Source organism: Pygocentrus nattereri, chromosome 2 (genome assembly GCF_015220715.1).
Source record: "Pygocentrus nattereri isolate fPygNat1 chromosome 2, fPygNat1.pri, whole genome shotgun sequence".
In the NCBI taxonomy this organism is placed as follows: domain Eukaryota; kingdom Metazoa; phylum Chordata; class Actinopteri; order Characiformes; family Serrasalmidae; genus Pygocentrus; species Pygocentrus nattereri.
In genome coordinates this window covers 38,183,719-38,204,857 of record NC_051212.1, presented here as the reverse complement: position 1 = coordinate 38,204,857, position 21,139 = coordinate 38,183,719, and the positions used below count along the sequence as shown (strand labels likewise).

At 39.5% G+C, this 21,139-nt stretch overlaps 1 protein-coding gene across 1 annotated transcript in view; it reads left to right on the top strand.

Moving 5' to 3' along the window:
• Positions 1-21,139, top strand: part of nrbp2a (nuclear receptor binding protein 2a) — a 38,474-nt gene continuing 17,335 nt past the window's right edge. The window contains exon 1 of the mRNA XM_017686023.2: positions 1-652. Within this exon, the coding sequence (XP_017541512.1) occupies positions 533-652 (120 nt within the window). The 5' untranslated portion in view covers positions 1-532. The remainder of the gene's footprint in view (positions 653-21,139) is intronic.

Here is a 21,139-nt window from a genome sequence, read left to right as displayed (position 1 = left end):
AGTGTGTGGTTTACGGTAAGGCCTTGAAAAAAAAAGGAAATTTCAGAGCGCGCTGGCTCCACACACGGTCTGAAGAGCCACACGTATAGGAGATGCTCGTAGGCTGTTAGGAGGGTCGCGGTGTTGGGGGGTTTATCTCCTTCTGAACAGTTCACACACGTCCCACACGTCCCATCTGGCGGGCTGTGAGGCTGCAGCGCACGAGTCAGTAGCTGTTTCTCTCTCTCTCTGCTCTGCTCGAAGACGGCAGGCAAGCTGCAGTTTCGCAAGAGGACAGCTCGAGATTTTTTCTACTACGAACCGGACTGTCGTCTAACCAGTTAAGCTGCATGAGCTGTGTGTGAGGGGAATTTGCATTATTTCCGGCGACGTTTCTGTCATTTATCACTCATGCTCGACAGCACAGACCTTACAGTAGCATAATCTTAAAGTAGCTAACCTAGCTAGCAGTGGGCTCATCGGTTTTTTTCGTAGCCGCACGGCTTTGAAGGGGAGCAGTAACGGTGAAGAAAAATCACCACGCACGGATAAAATGACCATGTCGGTCCCGGAGAGGATATCGGAGTCCGGAGGAAAAGAGGAGGAGAGCGAGGACGAGAGCGAGATCCTGGAGGAGAGCCCGTGTGGCCGCTGGCAGAAGCGAAAGGAGCAGGTAGGTTTGGGCTCTGTTTGGCTGGGATTTGCAGCAACGCCATGAGGGACAGACAGACAGACAGACAAGGGGATTTTGAATCCCCGTTTGTAGTGATGATGTGATTACATATGTGGATAAACAAGGACCCGACAGACTGTAATGGTGACCTGTGTGAGTGGCTGTTAGACCGGACTGCATTAGTCACCATTAAAAAGAGCAGCGTTGAGCTGCACGGCTGCATGTTGCAGCTGGTAAAATGACTGTATTTACTTACGACACAAATCACTCTGAGCGGAGCAGCAAAACCGGGAAAAAAGATGGTCTGGTTGATTGAAACCACACATTTTACAGATATTTCACAAAACCAACAATCTAACAAAATCCTAGGCTATTTATTAGCCTTAATTGTGATTGGCTGTTCTTGTTGTTTATGAGTGGTACAAACTGTTCGCCCCGCCCACAGCACGCGCACGAACGACACACGACCGAGACGTGCTTAAATTCCCGCAGTTTTAGTGCTGGGTTTCTACTTCATGAATGAGCCACACATTCACGGATCTTTTCAGTTTGCAGACTTTTCGGTCTGCTTGTGAGTGAGATAACATGGGCGTGGGGGGTTTGTGTCAGTGCGAGTTCATTTGTAGCCCAGCCTGACTGACAGTGCTGCTGGCCTTTACTCGGAGATAAGAGGGAGCAAAGCTACTAAAATCTTATCTACTGGCACTCGTTCACATTTGAAGTAAACACAGACCTCTTACTTTTGTGGCTCAGAAAACAGGGATAAAAGCAGTGTTAGCACCTACACTGCTAAGGCAACTCCTAGTGTTGAAATGGCACTATTGACACCTTATGCTGCGTAGACAAATCTTGCAGTGCTGAAGTAACTCTTACAGTGGTGAAGTAACTCCTACACTGTGGAGGTAACTCTTACAGTGGTGAAGTAACTCCTACACTGTGGAGGTAACTCTTTACAGTGGTGAAGTAACTTATACCGTGTTGATGTAGCACCTACACTGCTGATGTAATTTGTGCAGTAGTGCATTAAATCCTACAGTGCTGACAACCCCCGCAGTGCTGAAGTAGCACATACACATCTGAGGTAACCCCTACAGTGTTGGGAGCACCTATATAGGTGAGAACTCCTAAACTGCTGAAATAATTCCTACATTGTTTCACGTAGTATACATACTGTTGAAGTCCCTTCCGTGTTAGGTTAGGGTAATACCGAAGTAATTCCTGCAGTGTTTGAGGTTGCACCTATACTGCTGAAGTAACTCCTGCAGTGATGAAATCATCTACATTTTTCATGGACAGTAAGGAGCAATGCACTAGTTAATTTGACAACATAGAAAGAATTTCAGCACATGAGGAGTAAATTCAGCACTGGACGTTTTGCTGTGAACATTTCTTGACTAAGTTTAATGTATGATTACACGAACACTGATGGCAGTCATTTCAAATGCTTTTACAAATCACATAAAATCCGCACTGCTGTTTTGTTCAGGGTGGTGTGTTTTTTTGCAAGTTGACTATTGTAAGACTAATGAACGCTCAGTGTGAATTCCACACGGTAACTCTAATTCTGCACTAGAAGAGTAAATAGAAGAAGATAGTAGAAGAGTGAAATAGTAGAAGTAGAAGAGTGCTGGGGGCATTCACTGACTGTGAATGCCCCCAGACTAAACTGCTACCACTGATCAAGGCAGCTGTAACAACTGTTTTGTACATCACCTTTAGAAAATTGGTCCTGATGTGTAATATGTTTTTCCGTTTTGTTATGATAAGGCCTCTTGGCGCAAGTGATGGTCTCCCATGACTCCTCACCATAAGCAGCAGTGAGGACCTATAATTAGAGTTGACGTGCAGGAGAGCGTGGAGCACAACAATTTAATGATTTCCTCCTTATAAACAAGCAGTGGGGAAGAGTGGTGTTAGTGTGCCGAGCAGAGGGCCACGTGTGGGGCTGGAGTTAGATACATGCTTGCATGGTGAAAGCCACGTTTGTTCACGTTTCGCCCTCTACAGACTGTGTTACTTGTTTATCTTTGAACAAGCATGATTGAGTCCCTCTGCTCTACATGTGCTCTAGTCTTGTCCCTACAGATCATCAGCGTGTCCCAGCGCAATGCTGAACCTGCTTCTTCACAGTTTACTGCATTTCTTGCTATAGTCCAATTGATGTAGCTCAAGTAGGAGGTAATCAGATAACAAATGAAACAGCAATGGGAAGATATTGTGATAAGTTTTCATGATGCACTGTTCTCAGTCTGTCAGAAGCATCTGCACTTCTAGAACATGGAGGACCTGCATGTGTCATGAAAAACCAATTATTGAGAGGCTATAAACATAATTTAAACTACAGATAAAACTGGAAATACACCTATTATTCAGTCATTTGCAATATGAAATATATCATATATCATATGGTTCATTCTAAAGAAATTTGTCAGTGCAAAAATTTTTTTATTTACTTTACGAAAAGACCAGTGGACCTACATGTGTTTTAAATATAATGTTGATAAGGACAAAATGGTGGTAAATCTGAAACAAAAAAAAATCAGTTGTGTTTTTTTCCATATTATTTTGCCATACAATGGCCTGCATGTACTTTTCCGCCAGCAATGTGTTTGTAAAAAAATATATTGTCTCAAAACTATTTGAAAACAACGTCTCAGACATCAGGCAGTGTATATAACAATAACTTGCATGTAGTAGCTTTCGGCAAGGATGATTTTAAAGGCACTGAGTGATCTGCTCTAGTGTCCAACTGTGATATATAGGGACCCCGTGATGTAGTTCACCTTTCTGGGTCACACTGTAATTAACCTCACTCAGGATTCACAGGAGACAACAACAACGGCGGCGACTGGCTCCTCCAGACTGCACAGCGCTGTTGGATGCAAGGTTGCAGAATGGATCCTTTATTGGAGCCTACAGTACAGCAGCCAACTTGGCAGTACTGTTAAAAATGGGCCCTCTCTTATGTAATACTTTCCACCTTTTTTGCTATTTTTACTAACAATCTGACCAGTGTTTGTTGAGTGTTCAGAAACATATCCGACCCAAACTGTGTATATTTGAGCATTTTGTCTATGGGGCATTTAAAAGAACACTATGCAACATACCTTTGTTCATTTTTATAGATAACAGTCAAACAATGAGAGAAACCATATAAACAAGTCAATTTCAGATTACTTAAACTCAGCATGGAAACTTTATGATGACTTTATGATGGTAGACATGCAGTTTGCAGTGTGCAGTTGGTGGGACATGCATTTCCGTTAGTCTCATTAGTCTCACCGCTTCAATTTAAAACTGAAGACATGAACTTAATATACTAAACCTCAAGGATGCACCAATCCCCTTTTTATAGCCAATTCTCATTGTTTGGCAGGTTGGTTTTTTTTTGTTTGTTTTTTTTTTTTTTTGAGAGAGAGAGTTTTATTCATTTTTTATTTCTTTTTTACCCGATGCTTACACTGTACATTAGCAAATTTCTAGGCATTTCTATTGGCCAGAGTCCCAATATGAATACCATTATTTGTTCTTTAGCAGGCCAAACTAGCTTTTTAAATTGTTATCTATTTAAGTGACATGAATCAATAAAAGTGCTACATTAAAAGTAAAAGGGAATGAGTTATGCATAATTATGCTTTGACTTCCTGGTATAGATCATAGATGCATCCAAATACAGTGAATTTACCTGCCTCATGTTATTTATATCATAAAATTACAGCACAGATGAGCAAAATCAATATGATATTCACTGATTGGCGACGGCTTGTTTAGAGCAGAAATCTGCCAGTCAAGCAACCTATAAATCAGGTCTCTGGCAATAAATTATACTTGGATAAAGAGGAAAATTGCATAGGAAATGTTTTTTATTGACCTCTTGACTTAAACAAAATCCAGATTTTAAGCTGATGATTAATTGCCATATAACTAATTGTGTTTTACAATTTAGTTGCCTTTTTGGTTCATTGTATTAAACTACAAGCCTCATGTGTCCAAAGTTAGCTATCTTATGCTTGCTTTGCTACTATCATTACTTAGTAGACACTAACTGACAACGGTCACAGCTCAAGCTGAAATAAAGTCATTGATTTATTTACATACATTACTGTCCTCTGCCCTTTTAAGATAGACTAGAAGAAAACCTTTGTTGTGTTTGTAAGATGTATGTCTCATGGTGTGACTCAATAAATGCATTTTCTTTTATATAGATCTATTTGCTTCAACCCAACTGATGAAAATACACCCAATTAATCTTCAGTTGTATGCAACATAAGCATTTGATTGTGAAAGCTAATAACTGTAGAAAATAATTATGGTTGGCTTAGATAATAGAAACCAGACAATTATGTGACAGTTGTGGCAGGCCTACCTTTTAAGATTCATGTGGTTTGACTCCATAATTTATGACACTTGATAGTTAGCAGCTCCTTTGTTGTATCTGATGTTACTAAGCCTGATACATCTATGGCCTCATCTAGACCTGCTAAAAAATGGCTGTAGTTTTTGTCTTAGCTTAGCATTAACATTAGTGTTTGGACTAAGCTGGACAAATGAGAAAGCTCTGAAAAGCTCTGGCACAATCGGTTTGTTAAGAATGACCATGACATGGAGAGAATAGTGAGATCACAAGGCAGCATAAATGAAGACCTTTCAGTCCCCTGGCTGGAAGAAGCAATAACGATTTAGAGTTCATGGCTATTCAGGTCTGCGGCTGATGGATTTTCCCAGAGGCAGTCACATTGACTTACTGTCTGCATAACTGTGCCTTCATCTGCTCGTCTGTAGTCTGCATGGACATGCAGGCCCCTTCCACAGACCCTCCAGCCTGCATACTCTTCAGGCTTGTGCATAGCAAGCACGTCTTTCTCCCTCTCTGTTCTTTATGTTTTGTCCTCTCTTGATAAATCTATTTCTTAAGTTATTAATACGATTCAACAACAAAGCTTTATGCCTGTATCCATATTCATTCTCTCTCTCTCCCTCTCCCTCCCTCCCTCCCTCCCTCCCTCCCTCCCCCCCTCCCTCCCCCTGCTCCCTCTCCACACACAGTAGGGCTACTAAACATGCATGTTGTCTTTGTGAATTGCCAACAGAGTGGCCTTGGCACAGTTTGGCCCAACACTCATTCAGAACATAAATCTCCCTTGGGGTTACGCCTCCACTCACCACTCTGCTTTAGCAATGCCACACCCAGTATAACTATTACAGTAACTGATATTTACCGTAATTACCCTATGACACCATTACCATATAATTTCCTTAAGAATTAAGCAAATATTAAGTCAACATGATTAAGTTCTTTCAGTCAACTTGAATCAATAATAATAGTATTCATGTGTATATAGTGGGTGGATCTGTTGGTTGTATTAAACAGACATATCAGGGAAAACTTTGTTAATGGTTTATGGTTTACTCATCACTCCCCAGTCCATATGGCCTGTGTAAGGGGCTGATTTGCAAAAACAGCCTGTTTTGAATTTAGTGCAGAGTTTCTGTTTGTTTGCTGAACATATTGGGGGGTGGTGTCAGCAAATAAATAGTAATTGTGCTATTAAATGTGCAGAATTGTGTGTTCTGTCAAAGATGTACTAATGATCACTTGGAAAAATTAACATGTAATTTGACCTTTTTGGCAAGGCTTACATTAGCCTGTATGTAAAACAGATTAGCTCTGCTTATTTCTATTGAAGTTATAAACAGTATTTCAGCCTGATATGCTTTTGGAATGAGGCGTAGTACAGGTCATCCAATCACAAAAGAGCTCATTTACATATAGTCGTCTTAATTGTACAGTAACAAAAAAGCCTGTTTAATTCTAAATGATAAAGAGAGATTAGAAAGTGGTCATATAAAAATAAATTGCTATTGTGTTTGGGACATAAAACAACACAATTGGTCACAGCTTACATAAAACATGCACAGATCATGTAGAACACACACACATTTTCTTGGCGTTATCTTTCTGGGTCGCTGGGGCAGCTGGAGCCTATCCCAGCAGTCATCGGGCGGAAGGCAGGATACACCCTGGGCTCGTGTAGAGCATATAACACAATTATTGCTTGAACCTCAAATGAAAATAAGAATATGATGTATTAAATGTAACATTTGAGCTCTTTAAAACAGAATGTATACAGAATGAGCAAACTCTACTATGTGGTCCATGCAGATACTTGATCTTATGGCCAAATACAGGCAATTAAAAATTAATGTCACACGTTTGTTTCGGTAACGTTCTCAGGTTAATTGTTGCCTTGTACATTGTCATGACTGGATTCATGCCTGTGCTTCCTCGCACTGTCCCCCACCTCTTCCATGAAAAGACAAAGCTGAAAGAAGAGTCTTGTGTAAACTTGCCTCTGTCATGACACATACTTTGCTGTAAGCTTTCATGTGAATGTTTGGCATTTCTCATGAAGCTTAAACTCTTTTGTTGTTTCTTAAAAGACCTTGTAGCTTTGAGCGCTCAAACTGGTTGAGCTGCTTTAGCAAGATCTCAGAGTTGATCACTACCCATTCTAAACAATTTATGGCGCATATCTCGGCTATCAATTTTAATGTGCAGTTGCCAAGATTATGATTTAAACCTGCAGGCTGTAAACAAATCAGCTAACATTTCTTAAAGAATAAGAATGTCTCATGCAGCAGGAGTAGCAGCCATAATGAAACCTGATTTGTGTCTGTAATTTTGTTCATTTTTGTTTATTTTTATTTGTTCAGTCTTTCATACACTGTAAGAAACCACAAAAAATGGTAAGTAATAATAAATCTGCTCCACTCTCCACAGCTCAGCTCAGCCTGCATTCATTCAGCCTGTTATTCTCACTGCTGCATTGTATGATAAGAAACCATGAACTAGCTACATAATGTAACTTGATAAAATAAATAAAACATCAAATTTAAAATGAACTCAAAAAACATAAAAAGTATGTTGTACCTTGTATCTACGCTCATTGTACAGTTTATCAGATCCACTTAGCATGTAGGTGCACCTTACAGACTGTAGTCCATCTGTTTCACTGCATCTTTTGTTTGCCCCCTTTTACCCTCTTCTTCAAAGCTCAGGACCCCCGCAAGACCACCACAGAGCAGCCTTTAGTTGTGTGGTGGATCTTTCTCAGCACTGCAGTGAAACTGACTGGTGGCAGTATGTTGGTGTGTGTTGCACTGGTATGAGTGGTTCAGACACAGCAGTGCTGGAATTTTTAAACAATGTATATAAAATGTGTCTGTGATGTCAAAAACTCTTTACCACAGTTAAAAAAAAAAAAAAGCTTAATGCAACACAGCACAATAGCTGTGTAAACATAACTGGGAGTGAGGTGATATCCTACATTAATACCTCATTTATTGTGCCTAGCATAGATAAGGTTATTCTAGATATGCAGCTGTGCTGGTTAAACATACTCTGCATACAGATATCACACCAGTACAACAAGCTGCGCCTGTGGTACTGTGTGACCACATGTGAATAAAAATAATGAAATACATGTGAATAAAATAATGTCTCTGCTCTTGTACATCAGGAGAAATGGGTCGGTTCAAATGACCACAAGTGAAATGGCTTCATAGGAAAAGGGCTAAACTAAGCAGCCATTAACTGAGACAGTAGAGTTTTGTGAAAGTTTCGTGACCTAATTAAAGATGACCATACACTACAACCATGACTTTTGCTGAACTGTGCTTGTATGTTCTTTAATTTGACAAAGATAATGGCTCATATTGTATCACTGTGTTTTCTCCTATGTCTGGCTCAGTGTGAGAGACTGTTGGAAAACTACAGTACAAAACCTCCAAACCTGGTTTAACCGCTTAAATGCATGTGTTTTCCACAGGGTTACCTGAATAATAGGACTCTGATACCGGAACAGGCATACAGTGGGATATGAGCTTCTATTTTACATATATTACATTGCATCTGGAGGCTTAGGAGAAAATTGTCTAAGTTAGTATTTTAAATGTGCTTCGGTTAAAGTCAGTAAATCAGTTAGTTTTATACGTTATGATGAGCTAAATTGTCAACTTTCTTAAGGTTGTATATATGCTACCTTAAGTCAGTGGGTTGAATGTGAATAGATTAGGATGCATGATGTTGGAATTGTATCAGTACACTTTTTATACCTATATATAGTGTATTAGGTATATTTACTTAAACTGCAGATATGCTAATCCAGGTAGTAAATTTTAGACGTTTGGGTGCCGATGTCGGCAGATTTGTGCACAAAGAACGTCAGTTGTCGGCGTCGGCCCACAGTTCCCATATCGGCGCATCCCAGTGAATGGATGATCTAAAAACCTTTGTGCCTGAGTAATCCACATTGGTCTAAACCCAGAAACATTTGCTTTTAAATCTTTCTTATTGAGCGTTCATTATATTACAGAACAGTGTTCTTTCTGCATGTGATTAGTTAGAACGCCCGGACTGTACTGCAAGATACTATCTTATTGCCCTTAATGTGGTCAGAGTGTTAAAATTTGACCATGCATGAGCCAGTGCAGAGGCTTATCTTAAACATGGTTTTCCCTCTGGTCAGCAACTCCTCTTTGCTCAGCTGTGAGGGTGAGTGCACATTGGCCCTCAGCCGGGGTAAAGAAAAACCAGCGAGGTCCATCTGTCTTCCTTCGTGAAGCCATCCATCTGGTATTCCTCTGTGTCTTATTTCTTGTTCTCTTTGCCCAGTTTCTAGGAAAAGTATGGTTATTTTGGAAGATTTTTTGAGATTTCCGTTCTTCACTTCAAGTCATTTGAAACATAAGAATTTAAAGAGTAATGTATCACAATACTTATACAATACCTCCAGCACTACTGTTCAATCCAGTAAACACTGGGTGTCAAAATTTGAGTATTGTGACAACCATAGCTGTAATCCAGACTGAGCTCAGATATATGCAAGGTAGAAGAAGAAATGAGACACAAGCATGTCATTGCTGTCTTGAGACTGACTGCGTTATTTAGATTGCTGTTGGTGCTGAACCCTGGCTTCTTTCCGCCAGCCTCTTCCAAAGCCTCTCACAGGAAGATGTGGAAAACTGGCAGAGTTGATTCCTTGTAGCATGCAGAGGATCAGTTGTTGGGTGGGACTGTTTTCCTTCCGAGAAACACCAAGGCATGTTCATGCAGTGCTGACAAATGAAAAAGCTAAACATTACTTTAAATTGATTTATCACCCTGAATGGTTATTGAGACAGAAAATTCAATTCATGTACTAGAGTACTATTTATTTATTATTTACTGTCCTGTTTTATTGGTGGGAAAAGAAGCCTGAAGGTTGCTATATTTATCCATGTATAGCACCATCTGGCTTTAATTTGGCCTGGCTGTGCTAGTAACTCTTGAGAATGTTTATCTATGTGAAATCAGCTTATGAAACCTGTTAGACAGCATCCGTTATATTTCTTGTTTCCGTATGGAAGAAATCTATGCTGATATCGGTTTTCCAATGGTAGAGGTTAAATGATGACTGTCACAGAGCTTCTGAGGACTGCAGCTCCGACTGTGTTAGCTAGACGGTCAATCACCACTCTGCTCTGGCCGTCTAAGTCTGAAATCAATACCATGTTCAGTCTGTGTCAGGATAGTGATGACTCTAGTACGGCGGTGGGGTGCAGAGATTCATTCAAGTTTAAATGGTTTGTGGTACAGGCCAGGGTGAACAGTTACTACTCTGGAGCTCTGGTCTTGCTGAGAGAAATTAGACATTGCCAATAGGAATCTAAGCTGAATTTCTAATCCTTTCACTTCTGTCTTTCTATCTGCTCTCACTTTCACACTTTCTGAATGCTCTCAGCTCGGCTCAGCTTGTGCATAAGCACATTTCTACTTGGAGATAAGTAATTTGCATTTAGACTCTGAAGACATTTTGCCTGTCAGCACCAGCACTTTATTCAGTTTCTTTCTGCCCAGTTCCATCTATACAAGCTTTTCCACCAGTCTTTTCTTGATTTTTCCATGTGCATATTGGCAACACAGCTTTTGCTGTTGATACTGTGTGAATCTCTTTGTTAGGTACAAAGTTGGAGATATGACATTGAACTTTAGAGCATATTTAACCTTTCAGGTGGTAATTAGGGCAAGACTCCACGCTTTCACTCAAGGTGGGCTGATTAACGCCGTCAGGGTAATCTGCTTTGCTGCTTGAGTAGCTTAATACAATACTTTCATTCACCAGCTCCGGAAAACAAGGAAGCTGGATGTCATCATAAGTAGGTTGAAATTATTAGTGCTGTCTCTGCCTGCACTGAATTGCATTTTGACGAAAGCTTGAGTGTTTCTGACCTACCAGCATCCGCATGCTTTCCGGACCATTATGAAATCTGACTATTCTGGTAAAGTAAATTCTAGTCATTCTGGCTAATGTATCTAGATGTCTCTTGTGTATTGGATCAGCAAAGCTCTTTAGAACAATATCAGCGTCATAGTGAGGATGCCACACTGATTGATGCTGTTCAAAAAGTGTATTTAAATGTATTTAAATTTTTGTCTGTTTGTGCCTTTCTACATCAGAACACAGCAGCTGTGCTTTGTTGTGTGAGAATTTCATGATGTATCTACTGATAGAAGTGCTCCAAAGTCACTTGGAAAAAAATCTATCTTCTTACCTCTTACCTTATCTTCTATCTTCTTACCAAAAAATTAAAGTCTCTGTCTTCTCTTGTACAGTTACTTTTTTTGTAGATGCTTTTTTTTTTTTTCTTTGGATAGTGCCGATGTACAAGCACCGCACAATCTATTGTTTTGCTAATCGTTATCACAGTATACATCACTCAACTCCACGGAATGTTTCAGTGGGCAGTGTGATGAATCAGGGTATGCAGTAATCTCATAATAGTAAATTATTTACTAAACTTTACCCATGTCACATGCAGTGGTGTAGTGTGGTTTTTCCATCCTGGAGGGCTGTCCTAGCCGATTAAACTAATGTTCCTCATATTGTTACCTTAATTATTTCCACAGCTATTTTTTGTGCATGTTCCTCCATTCAAGTCAAATTTATTTGTATAGTGCTTTTTACAACTGATGTTGTCACAAAGCAGCTTCACAGGATTCCAGTAAAGACAGAGTTTTAACAAGAATGTAAAACCCCCAGGTGAGTAAGTCAGGGGCCTTAGTGATAAGGAAAAACTCCCTCGGAGCGGAAGGAGAAACCTTGGTAGGAACCAAGGCTCACAAGGGGGGACCTATCCTCCTCTGGTCAAACTACCTACAAATTTTCTAATTCTAATGATGCACACAAAAGCCAGTTTAATACTAATATATCTCCCTTGTGGAAGACCTTCAGCCTGATAAACTCGCGTGAAAGTAAGTTACAAGCCAGGTATATAAGGTGCATGCGACAAGAAGACATGACAAAACAGCTGGACAGTACATATTATCGGCATCCAGTACATCACCCTAGAGATAAACAGCACAAGACCAGCCGAAGCTTTTCACATCCAGACTATTCAGAAACACAATCAGTGCAACATTTAACAAATACTACTGCAGATATCAGATAACCAAAATGAGGACGTCTAGCCATGCCAGACATTTCGCCACAGAGCTGAAAGATCATGAAGCTAGAATAATAAAAAAAAATACATTAAAAAAATCACAGTAATAGACTTACTAGACTGTGTGAAAATGCTGTAGCATACAATAAGCCTCCCTTAGACATACTCACCAAAACTGATTAAATATAAATGACTCCCACTTATCTGTACATTTTTCAACCGGAGTTTTGTTAAATGGATTTAACATTTACTGCAATTCCCCTCTGGGATCAATAAAGGATTCTGATTCTGATTCTGATTCATTTGGGCCACAACTGTAATTGCAAGATGTGTTACATTAGCTTTGTGTAAAACCTGGCACCTGAAGCTTTAGATAGCAGAAAATATGGCCAGTCAGTGTAAAGAAATTTGTCTGTTTTGCCTAGCAATGGCCGCTCAAATGGTTAAGGGTGTTTTCTCCAGCACCCTGAGCCAGTATTTTTTTGCATTGCTGATTGGCTAAGGGCAGTGCACTGAATCTGATGTAGAAAGCACAGCAAAAGCTTCTGGTTGTTCTAAATGATTACATGATTATAAACTGACATTTAATTTTTCTGTGCTTCAGACATATATCAAACAAAAACCTATTTAGTAGGATATAATTATGTAGTTATTGTTTCTACATGGTTGGTTCTATATGGTAATATATGGTTCTATATGGTCATATGTTTCTATATGGTTATATCTATGCCAGTGATAACTGGTAAGACTTCCAACATATTATGCAGTACAGTATGCAGTGTACTGCAACAGAGCATATTATGTAATGTTCAGTTAGTTTGTACACTAGATTTATACTAGTGACTTTGAATGTTGAACAGTTGTTATAAATCTAGAGCCTCTTTAGAAGACATCTCTATCAGATTACAGCTTGGCAAAGTCCTTATACCATGAGGTCAGTCAGTTCTGAAGAACAGATGGTTGCTTCATGTTCAGTCAGGTCAACTGGATTGTAAAGGGTATGTTTGAGAGAGGATGCATGTATGCATGTTTTTGTGCATTTGTATGCATCTGTATGCATCCTTTTTTTGCCAAGTCTGTGGGTGACAAGAGATGACCGCAGTTACATAACCATTTGAACCAGACGGAGCTCTCAGCCAGTCCTGAATTACCACGCACACACCACCGCTCTCACACACTCACAGATTATATAAAATCCCAGTCTTTTTCCGCCTTAATCTCTAATCTCTGTATAATCTGGACCTCATCCATTTGCACTACAATGGTCTAAACAAAGGGGTATGGTTTACAGTTGGAGTGAGGTAATAGCATGTTTGTGCAAAAAGCAAACGCTTTTAAATTAACTTCAATTATTGTTAACACTGTTTACAGTGCTGCTGGTTCTTGATACTGTTTTTCAAGCTAGTTTCTGCCTTCAGTAGTTTAGTTCTGTAGGACTGATATTGTCAGCTATGTTAGTAGTCGAGTAATTGAATAGTCATATCAGCAATTAATCAAATTAATCTTAAATGTTGCTTTCATCCATTTTATGAACTTATCGTGACTTTGTCACTACACAGCAGTGTTTACTGCTAAATCCTCACTTTATAAGTAGTTACTTTACTAACTATTAAGTGCCACATTGCGCATATGTTTGAGTGCTAATAGCTTCCTTTTGTGGAGATTTCTCAGACTGCTGCCCTTGGCTTTATAATGACCTTGATTATCTTTAGTTTGCAATTTAATAGATAATCAAATCACCATGGTGATACTTTACCAAGTCAAACACAAATTTTAATTTCTGAATTATTTAATCGAGTAATTGTGACTGCTATGTTATGTAGTTATGAGAGTGAAGCCTTTACTGAGAGGTTAATAATTCTCCTAAATCCAAGAAATGCAGTTTCACTAAAACATACGCTAAATGTTCACCAAGTGCTCGTCTAATTTTAGGTCTAAGTCCTAACCTACGGCCTTTCCTGACTGCATCTGTCATGGGAAGCGGATTCCATCTTATGCAACAGTCTGGGAAGACCCATACGCATGAGGACTCCCACCTCTAAATCCATAACATACTTAGCCCACTGAAAGCAGTGTGTTTACCATTTAGAGATCACCCCCTCTGTGCAGAGTGTCTCCGGTTTAAAAGGAGCATCATGGGCAATTTAGTGATCTAGCCAGTGCACTGTGTAGTTTCTGCAGGTTTTGACACCATAGAACTTTGTCGTGAAAAGGCTCCAGAATATGGCAGACTGGAGCAGAGCTGTGTCATTGAGGAGGAGGAAGGAGAGGAGCGATAGTGGCCTCCTACGGCTGTTCTGCCACAATACGAGGCATTCATGAGGCGTGAAAGCGGTGACTAACACCACGTCAAATAAGCAACATTACATCACTCTTCCTCCAGCCTCTGTTCTTCTTCCTTTACCATTAACTGTTTAAATCTATCTGTCTGTCTGTGTTTTTGTCTCTCTCTCACTCTATCTCTCTCTAGACCCCCAGACTACAAAAACTTCAAGATTTTGTATAGTAAGCAGGCATCTCCTTTCTGTTTGTTCCATCTGTTTCTTGCTCTCCTCTTCTCACCTCTCCTCTCGTCTATCACATGTCCTGCTGAGTGCCTCCTGCAGATCCACTATTCCATGTCCATTTGCTCGTTTGCATTGGAAGTGCAGCCGGCTTCTGCAATACTCTGTATTATCAGACAATGTTTTAGACATAAATTTGTTCACTTGTCTCTTACATATTTTGGATATTCATACTAATGCTGACGGTAGTCATTGGTGTTCATGGATTGAGCTCTAATTTTCAATGTTTTGTGCTTCTACCACAGTTTCTGATTTTCATAGATCTCTAGATTTCTCATTGTTACTGTGATAGGCCACTAACAGCAATCACCAGTTACCACTGGTTAATTTAAACCCTTCTGTCCAAAGACAGGCTTTTTTATTTTGTTTTGTTTTGTTTTTTTCTCTCTATTCACTATGGCATATTAATTACCCAATCTTTTTTTGTTTGTATTCGTATTTCTCTTGTTTTGTTATTGTTTTGCTATCTGATGTTAACCAGAGATAGATGTGCTTTTGAGGCAGCGGTGGATGGGTTTCAGACTTAGTTCCCCCTGCTCTGAGGGAATTTTTCCTTGTCACAGTCTTGGACCAGATTTTCTGTAAAGCTGCTTTGTGAAAACACTTCTTGTAAAAAGAGCTTATTTATAATACATTTTGGATTGAATTGAGTGTTTTGCCATTGTGGTGAAGTTATTGTGCTATGTCATCATGTTAGTGTTGACTAAAACAGTCACTCAGCTTGGGGTTTTACCACGATTTTAGCACAAACATGGCTCAGCCACTCAGATTTTAGAGTTAGAGTCTATCTATATCACAAAACTTAATATCCTCCAAGCTTGAAGGACAAAACCTGTGGATGGTTAAGAAGTCCAGGGTGGGTCCTGCTTAGTGTTATGTGTGCCTTAAAGACTTCAGAGTTACAGAAGAGTTGTATTGGGCCAGACTCTCTCTCTCTCTCTCTCTCTCTCTCTCTCTCTCTCTCTCTCTCTCTCTCTCTCTCTCTCTCTCTCTCTCGTTCACTCAACTCACTCGCACTTTCTCTCTCCCTCTCAGAAAAAAACAGCACACTTTGAGCTCAGAGCTCAGACTGCAAATCTAGGAAAAATGTAGGAAATCTGAATTTGTACAGTGTTTCACATTCTTTACTTCACACACACGTGCACACACACACACACAGACTTTAGCTTTATCTATGTACATTGTTCAAGAATGAGAACCGCATTTGCACTTGCAACTCCAACAAGCCAGTTACTAAACAAAATCAGAAGGTATATTTATTTGTTTTTGGAAGCGCTCATAGAGAGTGAGAGAGAGAGTGAGAGAGAGAGTGAGAGTGAGAGTGAGAGAGTGAGGGAGAGAGTGAGGGAGAGAGTGAGGGAGAGAGTGAGGGAGAGAGTGAGGGAGAGAGTGAGGGAGAGAGTGAGGGAGATATCAATGTGTTCCAGTATTATCTCCGGATAATGGCGCTCCTACTGAATCTCTTTAAGTATCATTTTGCCTTATTCACATGTAACCTAGCAACGAGCTGTTAAAGAAAGTAACAGGCACAACAGAGATTATTTCAAGCAACAAGTGAGTATCAAGCCTGCCAAGAAGAACTATAAAAAACTTAATAGCAAGTGCCAGCCAGCAACAATGACAAAAGTAAAATGCATAATCATTAAAACTGTTTACACCAGATGTGTGGGAGGTCACCAATTTTGAAGGATGTCAGTTTCTATTTTTGTCACAACACTGATGATTTACCTAACCATAAGATGGAGAAAAAAAGAACTGTGTGAACCTTCCTTTATTTCATAAAGATAAAAGAAGTTACAGTTAAAAGGTAAATTAATAGATTCTGAGAGTTTCAGGTAGTAATAACTTTTTTTTTTACTGTGGCAAAGTTACTGTGGTAGCAGTAGCCAGTGAGGGTAAAATCTCATTGTCCAGTAGTTTAAAAAAAAAAAAGTTGACTAATTGATTTACTTTATGCAAACTACAGCAAGACACTTGTATTCCCACATGTAAACATAACTTAGAAATGTTGGGTAATGTGATATCCTACTTAAAATACCACATTTATTGTGCATAGCATAGATGAGATTATTTTAGAAACTCATCTGCTTCAGTTTGCTCAGTAAGACGGAGATATCACATCAGTGTAGAAAGTCGCCTGGGACATCCTTGGACAACAGTGTAAGGTTTCACACATCAGAAAATACGACATCATGTCTTGTGAAAAACATAAGTATGATCCGGTCTTGGCTCTCGTACATTAAGCAAAACAATAATTTTAAAAGGCCTCAGTTGAAATGGCCATAAATTCTCAGATGGTAAAGTTCGTGTGACGTTCCTAGTGCTGTTCTTTCTTACTAGATTATTAAAAATTTTGTGGCCAAATTAAAGATGGCATACTGCAAACAAAACTGTTTACTGAACTGTGCTTTATGTTCTTTTCATGGACAAAGATTAAGCTTTAACATCACAAAATTACTGAATGTGAAAAGTTAAAAGAGGAAAACAGAATGATATATAATCAGTTTCGGCCTCGTGCCTACCAGTGTCCACACCGGTGCCAATATATCTTGGTGCAGCACTCCCTCTTATGTATTATTGTGTAAGCAAACCATCATCAATCTTCATTTAACTCTTACAAGTGCAGTGCATCAGCGCACACACACACAAATCCATCCGCAGGCTTGTTAACTTTGTGCTAAACCAGAACTGCTTCTTCTTCTCTGCTAGCTGTAGGTGCCGGCAGCTTTTCATTTCAGGCATAAAGAAAAGATGAAAGGGTAGTAGCTCTGAGAGTGGGATGCCCTAGAGTAAAAAGAGATAAAACAGCCATGCTTCGCCTCTGTCAGCACTTTTGGCATGAAGGGAACTTGGTGGTGAAATACAGTCAATGTGCTGTAAAGATAAGAGCGCTCTAAAAGCTTGATTAGTCTGAGAGTGAAGAGATCAGTGACACCACGCTCAGAGTGCACTCTGAGAATGGCTGCCAAGTGTGTGAATCACAGTAAGGGTCATCATAACTCAAAAATCAAGCAGTAGTCCTGACCTGCAGCTTAATACTGATTATTTGTTTGTGATGTGTTGTAAAAGGATATAAATGGGTATACATTACCAGTCTAAAGTGTGGTCACTTTGTTTCTAAAACAAATGTATAATTAGCAAAGCTGATTTCTATATTTGAATTTATTTCCAAAACATAAATGGAAAACTGTACTTTTCATTTACAACATTCTTGAAATAGAGTTGGAAAGTATTGACTGAGATGTTATATCATCTGAATGGCTATGCATGCCTTGTTAAGAGTGGATTTGTTGAATGTATGTCCTTGTTAATGTGTTTGAGCCAATCAGCTGTGATGGGTATGGTTGGTCTAAATAAGGCCACTATTTCTGAAATATGAAATAAACATTCTCGTATGTGGAAAAGAGTCCAAATATAAAATGCCCCTTTTTATATGTAAGTATGTCCAAGCTTTTTTACTGGTATTTTACAAGCAAGAAGCATTTCAGTATGAACTGGATGAAACTCAAACAACTTCTGAATAAGAGAAAACTCATGTTCTTGGCCGCCAGCATTCTGCCAAACAAATGTCTGCTGAGTGGCCCAAAATTGTGGAACGCCCTGAGAAAATAAGGCTGTTTATGAAAGCCCTCCTCCCTCAGCCCAGAAATAGATAGCCTGACACAACCCCGAATACTGCTACTGTGCATCGGGGTGCCTGGTTTCCTGTTTAAAGCGCCCGGCGGGGGGGGCATGGCGAGAGGGAGCAGCGGCAGGATCTACCAACTCCTCTTTCGCAACTGTGCTCATGGTCCAGGAAGGGCTGAGCCTACTTACAAGCAGTACTTCAGTGAAAAATCTATTTCATGCAATTTTCTACTTGCTTATTAATGTAGTGCATCAAACACGACATGTCTGGTGTTTGCATTTGCATTTTTAGTTTTGCACTGGAGCTAAAAAGCTAATGTAAAGGATGTTTATGCCCTACCAATTAGCATGCAAACTGAATGTCTGGACAATAATATAGACAAAATTCAGGCTTTAAGATTGTTCCTGGTACTGTTATAACCATGTAGTGTACTTTTGTTCATTTGTATGGATAACAGTATATCATGCATTGTCGGGGGCCACATACAGTCATATGCCCCTGGTCAAATGATGTGGTTTGTTGGAAATAAGTCTACAGAGAACACACTTCTGCACAGTAATAACTTGTGTAGAAGTGTAATTAAATACATAAGGTATGGCACAGAAAGTGTTGTTTGTATGTATGTATGTTTGTATGTATATATATATATATGCCATATTTTAAGTTTATTCCTTGTCAAATATGTGCATGTATTTTCGCATAGAAAATCAACAAAACAATGATTTCAGCATGTAGTTTGCACAATGCTAATTATAAGCTATAAGGTTTTGCTGCTTTTAGCTTTCTTGCTCCAGTGAGGAAGCAAAGTTCAGACACTAAGCTTGTTTTGGCTGGTAAGCTGCATTTGAGCTTATGGAAAAATTGTGTAAATTGAATTTTCCAACAAATTATTGCCTTCAAGGAAATCCTGCGCAATCCAAGCCCTGGGAACTGGGGCAAAATCAGGCTTCTGTTGGGCTTGAGTGACACCGCCATTCTTGCTAACAAGGGCTGTTTGTTTTCACATCTGGAGCCGGGCTTCCGAGCGCACCGTCTTGCCTGAGTGGTTACACAACCTGCATTGTTCTGATGTTACTGCCAAGCAGAAGGCTTATATGGAACAGTTTGTGGCAAGATAGAAAGATCATCTTGTTTGTCAGCTGGAATCAGGGCTCTGTGGGTTGGGCAGCACAAGGTGGTTACTTTTCCTTCATCATGAAGACAGGCACCCCTTGCAGAGAGGCTTTTTGTCCTATAGGTTTTGAGAGGTCCAAAGTACTTCCAGGTATACAGAGCCTGGTGTTACTTCTGTATAAAATAGTACTGTTTATGTGTGTATATCTTCTCTATGTTTTAGAATAATGCATAAAATGTCAAACTATAAAGATATATGGACTTGTGCTGTAACCAAAAAGTGTCGCATCAAAATTACGTCCTATTTTAGACTTCAGACTCGTCCCACTTTTGTCTTTATGTGGCTTTAGAGAGCATCTGTGCATTCTCTCGAGCAGCTTTATGAGGACCCACCTGAGATGCTTTTCATTATGCTTATTCATTATCCATATGCAACATAAGGGGGAAGTCAAGGGCTGGAGGTTAGGGAACCACCCCTGTGACCTGAAACTGTGACTTGGTCGACAATACATGACTGAAGTGCCCTTGAACAAGGGGCCTAACCCCCAATTGCTCCCTGGGCACCGTGGATAGTGGTAGTGTGTGCACTAGTGTGCATGTATGTGGGTGTTTCACTGCACGGACACAGTGCACAATTCCTCTGTGAACTCTGAATTCAGTTCAGTCATGCGTGTCACAAGAACCTTAACTAACCTGCAGAATAAATAATAGCTGTTCAGTCTCAGGGTTTAGTTAAGAACTGCTGGTTTACTGTAAGGCCTGTGTCTTTGCCTTTGCTGCGGACTTACGGCAGTGCACATAAATCTGTGGCACTAAAAAGTTTGTTTCACCATCTGCTGTGCTGTGACTGGAAAATCTCTTGAATAGATCATTTAACTTGATTGCTTTGAAAGTCAAAAACTAGGTGAAATTTGAGCTATGGCTCTTTTCAGGGAGACAGATCAATTGGTTCAGCTCACAGATAAGAACCAACGATTTAATCTCTAAAATAGCTGTTAATTCAGTAGCACTAGCAGTTTTCGGCAAGTGTTGGTCTAGACTCTGACAAAAAATTGCATCATTTTCAATAAAATTTCAATAAAAGCATAAGTCTCAAGACATTATTATAGCAAACAGGGCAAACGTATAAGAACTACTGAGACAAATGCGTACTTTGTGTTGATTACATAAAAACAGCAATACAGTTAAAACTGCAAGAAAAGAACATACTGAATACTGAATGACTGAAAATGATAGTTCCTAATGTCCTGCAGGTAATCTTTAAGGGCTTAGACAAGAAACATATGATTGCTGATTTGAAAATCTCTGACTGATGGGAGGAATAAAGAAAAAAGAAGGAATAAAACATTCATTCCAGGTCAGGAGCACCAGTGCTCCTTGGCAGCAAGTTTACCCTAGAAACCTGGTCTTGGGCACGAAGAGAAAATGGTTTAAAATCATCTTCACAATAACAATAGAAAAAAGTTTATTGCTTTTAAAAAAATGTTAATTGCTTATTAGAATAAATGCAGAATATATGAATGTGGTACACAGTAACAAGAATTTCTTGGTTATAAATGAGCTATCATGCTAGTGAAAATAGAGCTTTGGTTACAGATTTCTCTTCAGAAAGTTTATTAAATTCCATCACCAGCTCACTGGAAGCATTGATTAGCCAGGTACTTGATGATTGCTTCAAATAATACTGGACTTCCTCAA